General features: G+C 41.3%; 1 protein-coding gene across 3 annotated transcripts; it reads right to left on the reverse strand.

Annotated features, from left to right (window-relative positions):
• Window positions 1–1,829: 1,829 nt before the first annotated feature.
• zc2hc1a (zinc finger, C2HC-type containing 1A) lies at window positions 1,830–6,436 on the reverse strand. Of its 3 annotated transcripts, XM_037279319.1 has the most exons (10): window positions 6,329–6,436; window positions 5,390–5,463; window positions 5,159–5,275; window positions 4,668–4,691; window positions 4,239–4,380; window positions 3,906–4,045; window positions 3,718–3,820; window positions 3,537–3,606; window positions 3,343–3,453; window positions 1,830–3,153 (listed from the first exon to the last, which is right to left on the reverse strand). In XM_037279319.1, exons 1-10 carry the CDS (start codon window positions 6,345–6,347, stop codon window positions 3,024–3,026), a joined length of 930 nt encoding a protein of 309 aa, XP_037135214.1. In that variant the 5' UTR covers window positions 6,348–6,436; the 3' UTR covers window positions 1,830–3,023. The 3 variants fall into 3 exon arrangements, with proteins under 3 accessions (XP_037135214.1, XP_037135215.1, XP_037135213.1); XM_037279320.1 differs by lacking the exon at window positions 4,668–4,691; XM_037279318.1 differs by lacking the exons at window positions 5,159–5,275; window positions 5,390–5,463; window positions 6,329–6,436 and having other exon boundaries at window positions 4,668–5,148.
• Between the last annotated feature and the right edge of the window lie 717 nt (window positions 6,437–7,153).

Here is a 7,153-nt window from a genome sequence, read left to right on the forward strand (position 1 = left end):
ATAAGCCTGAGTTTTAAATTGTAAAATTTGAAAGTTATTTAGATCAAATGTAAAGGGATTTTGACTGGCTTGATAGAAGTGTCTTGTTGTATCTCCCATAAGCATCTTCTGTGCATCGCTCCCCTGCTTCTTCCGCTTCTACCTCTGGCCTCGAGCTGCAGCAGCCTAAAGCCTCTCGCAGAACTCAGAGAGGATTACACGGGAATCGTGCACACAGATCTCAACGACGCAGTGAGTCAGAACCGTGTATGCAGAATATATTGAATTGAATTAAAAGTAATTGTTCAATTAACATGACTGCTTTTTCTGTTTTCATATTAAGAAAGAAAGAATCATTACCCTGCAGGGAAACACGTCATGCATTGAGAATACACAAAGAGTGCAAAATTGTACACAAAGAAACAACATGGTGAGTCACTTGAGTAGAAGTTGCATGAAATTCACATTAGTCATAGTTTAATCAAAACATTGAACTCAACCACAATGGTGACAAGGAATCACTTAGAATGCATTGTAACAATATAGATAAGTCTGATGTAACTTTATATTTGTTAAGCTACTTTTGTGCCTTTGTTTTTTCCAGGATTTTGTCAGCATCTTACACAATTTAACTTGCCACATGTGGAATATGAAATTTAACCACACACGCCGACTGGTCACATCTGTCCTAAACTCGCTAGAGTGCACTTGTTCTTTGAAACTGGTAAGTTAAGATGCATTTCAACTTCTGCTATTTATTTGACTTTCACCAAAACATCCAAATATTGTAGATTCATTGCATGAGCAATGTGATTTATCAAACTTGAGATTAATTACTGAGTCTTTGTGTCTGAAAGTTTTGTGATGAAGCTCTATGTCTGTTTTCTAGAGTGAAAAACGCCAAGTGAGGAGAAGGACAGCAATGAGCAAAAATCAAAAGCAGCAGAGAAAACTCGACAGGGAGGCCCAAAAACTTTGCAAAGTTGCCGCGGTCTTATCTAGCATGACAACATGCTATGAGATGTTGAATTCACGTTTAGGGAACACCTGATAGCAGCTCCCCGCTTGGGTTATTTTTACAATAACCCATTCTTCCGTAGTCCTTGATTGGGTTACAAAAGAGGAAGCTCCTACTTGGTTTAAGTGACATTTTCTCTTTCAGTGTGGTTCTTTTTGGCTGGTGTACAGCAACTGACTCATTCGATACGCTTGCGAGCTACACAGCGGACATCCAAAGGCCGAGCATGACTGAATTTTGATCGCAAGCTAAGCTACTAGTTTATCCACAATATACTGTACTGTACAGGGGGGGGGGAACATCTTAATGACAGAAGGGAAACTATTATTTAAGCTCTTTTTGAGGGTTTGCTGCTCAAGCAGAAAAAAATATGTTGCGCAATTTTACTTTCACTTTGAATCAGTTGGATTGTGTTTCCCAATCTTTATTGAGCCAAGACACTCATTTACAAAAGTCCCGTGGGACACGCAGACAAATTTGTAAATCATAAATCATTTTCTGACAAGTTATGGGAAATTGGAGAGTTCATCGCGGCATCCCTGAGGTTATACGAGCGGTGCCACGCCGGCCACCCTTACTGGATGCATTTGACTGATGTTTTAAAAGCTCATTTTGCCACAGATGCCTGAGTTCACCGAGAAGTTCTCATGTTTGATGTAACTTGGGATGTTCAAGTGGCACAAATGTTGGCCGTACTAAACTTGCCGTTTGTTGATTTGAACCCACATACGTGTGTGATGTACATATATAAGCCATTTATATTGGAAATATATTTATAAGAAAAATGGATTCTTTTGTTGCTGTCTTTCATGGATACACACCAAGTTTTCTGCATAAACATTTGTTTAATCATGGAGGCTCTACATGGCATTAGGTGCACACTTCTGTCGTCATTTCCCCCAATTTAATTTTATGAACATGAAGTATGCACATCCTTAACAGTCAAAGTCGTACTACCCAGTGGTCCATGTGCCTTTGACTAACAGTAATGCAAACACCAGAGTATGTTACGCCAGAGTTTATGCAAGAGGTCGGGTTCAAGCAGCCGGACATATCCAAAGATTAACCCGGGCTTGAAAGTGCCAACGTTATCGCCACTTTGATAGCAACCAATATCAGGTCAATATTGATTTACACTCCTTTGTAGTGCTTTTCAAATACTAATGCACTGAACATGTTCAAATGATAAATTTGTCAGAATTCAATTGTAAGTAATGTTTTTTTCCATGACAGTATGTCCAACTATTTTTTTTCAAGTGTGCTCTTGCACAGTGACACACATTTCTGATAAATACCTCAATTGAAACACAGTGATTTGATTGAATAGTCAATTCTGTTGAGAGTTGAATATTTGTTGTAACCAATGAAAGGGGGAAAAACACAAGGTACATGTGCAAATAAAACAGAATTGACTTTTGGTACAATATTAACAAACTCAAAAGTCACCCAGTAAAAAGGAGTTGAAATATGGACGGAATAAATTAAATTAACTAGCTGGAAAAAAAAAGGAACATTAATGCATGGGCTTATAGACAATGCTACCGTTTGTGAAATATCAGCATTAAAAGTCAAAAGGGGCTTGAAAGAAAAAAAACACCTAACACGCACATTTTCCTAAGAGTCATATTGCACTTATTGATGGGACTAAATTCTCCTATGATGAAATTGAGAAGCAGTTACAGTTATGCTTGAGCGAGAACTGAGCGACAAGGGGAAATGATTGTGTCTCACCACTGCGCTTAACAGTTTTCCCACCTCAGTCCTTTTTGTGACTTAACTAAACATATGCCACTGTTTAGAACAATTTTAAAGCTGTGGTTTAATTTTCAGAACAGGGGTGTAAAGGTTTTTACCCGAGCCTAAGAGAAACCCAATGCGGCCAGCCCAGCCTCACCCCACACTCTACCTCTAGTGGCCCCCAGGTAAATTGACTTTGAGACCCCTGATCTACATGGAAAACCTAAATTGTAAACCTGTGCAAAAAAAAATAGCGTTGACTCATTAACATGAGTAGGAAAGCGATCTTTCAAATACACAGCCTTCTGATGCCACACTCACAGCAGAATTTTGCAGCTTCTATGGGGTACCTGGTCCCACACGAGTGACAAAACTTGCTCTTCACGTCACCGTTGTCCACACTGCCATCGACATCATCCCTGAGAAATCAAACACAAGCGCAGATATTGATGATTCATGATGTATTTAGGGGATAAGCAGTTCAAAAAAATGCATGGATGGTTGGTAGCGAGCGCTTCATGCAATACACCGACCACAAGAGGTCAGGGTAGTGTAGCATGAGCTTTTCTTCCCATGTAGCTTTTCTCTCTTACTGATAAATGTCTCACCTGGTTATGCAAGTCTCCTCTAATTTCTTCTTATTGAGTGGTCCTCTTACAGGCGTAGTGTTTCTCACAGAACCGTATCCAGAACTCACTACTCGGTTCTTTATCCCCACACTGACATAAACGTGGAAGGGAAAAATGTAAGAGGACAAACGAATGACCCTGTATTCTAACGCAGCCGTCGGTGCGCTAATCACCCGGAAGAAGGGCTCGGGCTCGGGTTTGTCCTCGTTGAAGCTGCAGGGGAGGTCTTACTGGAAGGCACTCCTAGAATAGGAACACCGTGTGACCCAACGTTGTGCTGCTCTAGCTCATGACATGATGTTATCTAACTGGAGGTTATGAATGTCAGAGCGCTTTCAAATCCACCATTTTTACCAGTCGGCTGGGAAAGGCCTGATCTTGCAGGCAGACGGGAGGAGGCCGAAGGGATGCTTGATGATGCGGAGTTGACCTTCTTGACAAAAGGGGGCGGCTTGTACTGAGGACAAAGGAAGGTGGAATGAAAATTTGAGAGAGGAACCACACTGAGCCCTGAAAAATCGACCTTAGTGGAGAACTACTACCTGTGTGCGAGCAGGAGCTTTCTTGGCGTCGCTTTTGTTTCTGTTACTCATCCTGGAAGCCTGATCCTGACAGAACTTAATGTGCCCTTGAGCCGAATTTTCGTTGAACCTCCGTTGACAATAAGGACACTTGACTAGGTCTTAAAAAGAGATTGAGAGGAAAATACGCAGGTCAGTTTCATGACAATCCAATACGACGACAAATGTTGTGGCGGCCATTACGTTAAAATGTCAAGGTGAACAGAGAGGAGCTAGTATACAAAAAGTTAGTCTTTCCAATTTAGCAATTTGTGAAAAGAATCAGAGATGAATTTTCAATTTCAAGTGACTTACCTGGGTCAAACGTCGGAGCAGGAGGCGGGGGCAAAGGTCCGCCTTCCTTCACGGCCCTCGCGCTGGCTTTGGATGCCTTGAGGACTGCGAGGAAGTCTTCATGTTTCTTGCGCCAGTTGGACGGCTTCTTTGGGGGTTCCGCCTGGTAAGAGGCAACAGTCATAACATCATTCTGACGTTTCGATGGGGACACATGTTGAATTCTGATTTGATGAATACAAAAGTTTTTTTTTTTGTCCTCAAGCATTTCCGAATCCAGTGTTTGGATGGGAGCTAATCAGACACAATTCATGCACTGAGAAGATAGTAAGTCTAAAGCGGTTTATAGATAGAGGGTGCAGGTCTTTAACACTGTTAGGAAGTAGGCTACAGCTCAAAGAGTGATTCTTGTTATCTAAAACAAAATAAAAAAAATAAAAAATAACTTACTTTTTGAGCAGATGAACTTTGTGACTGAAATATAAAGTAGTTGTATTTGTTGCAAATGTGTACATCAAACAAAGGAATGACTTCAAGGTTAAATGGACATATTACATTCACTTCCATTGATGGCACTGTGTAAAAAAGATTGCACTGTTGGGACAGGGATGTTTCTGGCGGAGTGCTTCCTCGAGATGTGCACACTTTCACCACTTGGTGGCAGTAGTGTGACAGGTGGAGTTGATGTAGATGCGCGACTAATACTGAAGGCGTGCAGAATCTTTCCATCAGTACTACCACACTTCTTAACCAGATGTATGACAAAAGAAAACGCTATTTGGACAAATATGTGCATATATATCAATATAAGGCCCACTATTCAATATCAAATTGCAAGGACATCACAAGCAGCATCTTGTTCAAGGATGCTTTGACAGAGAGTGGGAATAACTTTCAAGGCCAGAGAGGACTGAAGCTAACCCCTTATTGTGTGGTCTTACCTTTGGTTTTAGGGGTTTGAGAGTTGGGATATCTGTACCAGCCGCTCTTTGCCTGCTGGAGTCAAAGACCTTCCTTCGTTTGGATGCTGACTTTTGGCAGATTTTGGCATGCTTCTCCTAGAGAAACAGAGAACCCGTTTCCCAGTAACCACACCAAATATCACATAAGTGCAACTCTGAATAAGTTCTCCATTTGTTGTTCAGGAATGTTAGCAGGAGTGTTGATTTTACCAGGACTTTTGGGAGGAACATTCTTTTACAGGTGTTACACTGGGAGAGATCGCCAACAGGAAGGGCCTCCCCATCTGAAAAGTCAATGATGGCATCAATTGTCATAAAAAGGCATTGCACTGTACATCAAACATGTTTGATTGTTTCATTAGTTTTTCGCATTTTTTGGGGGTTTGATCTCTGATCTCGGGCTTGTTTTTATAGGGTCAAAATAAAACTTGAAGGAATACACATTCATTCGAGAGCTGCTATCAACAAAAACACCCAGGCACACCCAGACTCTCTTATAGACACTCTTTGAGCCAGCATTAAAGCTTAAAAGGTATTTTTGCTCTATCATCTTTAATGACATCATAACTGCCCGCACACTCAAGAGCACAAGACATTCTTTGTAGGGCTGGCTGCACAAAAAAGCAACAAAAACAGTCTTACATCTTAATATGACCTCCTTGGAGCCACTGAGTTAAATGAAGGCCTTCCAGCATCATGTGATCAGAATGCATGACAAATGACTTTTGATTATTCCCCTAAACGCTTTTCCATTTCGTACATACAATGAGAGCATCGGACCAAAAAAGCTCACCGAAGTTCCTGAACCTTGCACGTCCATTTTCTAATGCAAGGTTAAAATTGGGTGGATTTGAACCATTGATACACACACTTGCACATCTCAACAATGTTGACGTTGGAGATTCAATGTGCGTCTGCAAAGAAGCTTGCTTGTGCCGTATTCGTATGGAAATCGGAATCGTCGCAGTCGATGCAAGTGACGGACAGCTCCCAAAGACAAACACGTCCATCGCATAGCAGCTAGCGTATTCACACACAAACGTTACCTAGCCTGACAGAAGCAAGCCAAACAATAGAAGGTCGCTCCCCAAAAATTACAAACTGGATTCTAACACACAAAAGTAGAATAAACATCGTGATTTATCTTACCGCCGAATTCATCCATCATTACCGTTTCTTTACTTCTTGCAGATACAGTTCAACTGCCCTTACAAACAAGAGACTGGTAGTCGCCGGACAATGTCAAATTGTTACCGCTAAACACTTCCGGTTTTGTTAATATACGCCGGGAGTTCATCTCTTTTCTTTATTTAATCCTTATCTGTCCTTGACTTTTGCTCCTCTTTTTACATGTCAACTTCTCTCAAGCAGACGTCCCATTGATGATACTGGAGTTTGGAAAATGATGCATTCATTCCTCCATTAAAGGGAGACGATAATTAAAGAACAGGTATTTCACAACTCGGTCGCACGTGTAGTTGATTCATCGCATTAAAAACACATCTAGCCTTTGACATTTACGTTTCAAAGTAAAGCAAATAAACTTAAACATGAGCAACCAATTTAAAACTAGTTTCGATAGAATTGGCCAGTGGAGAACTCTCTTGACTCCAATAATCTTTGTGTTGTCAATGGCAACTGGCTTGCGTGACGCTGGCGATATGGCAACATCTCGGGATTCCATTGGTCCTTACTGTGTGGGAACATGCACAGGAACCAGCAGATGGGGCATGGGAGGTAACCTAAACACAAATGTGGAAATTATTTTCAATTCGGTTTTCACGTTGACAAAGTCTTGATGTCTGCATTAATATCTCCTGCGCAAATGCCTTTTCTCCAACATGAACGTGTCCATACAGCTGAACTGTTTCAGCTTTTGGGCATATTGTGCACATATGGAGCAAGTGACAAACAGCTGCTACGAGGAAACAAAGGCTGTGGGCACAACAAAAGAATCATTGTGCGCCCCTGGAC

Source organism: Syngnathus acus, chromosome 20, assembly GCF_901709675.1.
Source record: "Syngnathus acus chromosome 20, fSynAcu1.2, whole genome shotgun sequence".
NCBI classification, from domain to species: Eukaryota; Metazoa; Chordata; class Actinopteri; order Syngnathiformes; family Syngnathidae; genus Syngnathus; species Syngnathus acus.

What these genes read in the sequence shown, in the direction of transcription:
- zc2hc1a (XM_037279318.1), bottom strand. Translation starts at nt 4,946, where the DNA reads ATGGAAAGATTCTGCACGCCTTCAGTATTAGTCGCGCATCTACATCAA. An exon ending in AAGCTCCTGCTCGCACACAG is followed by an intron (nt 3,821 to 3,905) that starts GTAGTAGTTCTC and finishes CTTTGTCCTCAG; the next exon opens with TACAAGCCGCCCCCTTTTGT. An exon ending in GAGGAGACTTGCATAACCAG is followed by an intron (nt 3,154 to 3,342) that starts GTGAGACATTTA and finishes TTGATTTCTCAG; the next exon opens with GGATGATGTCGATGGCAGTG.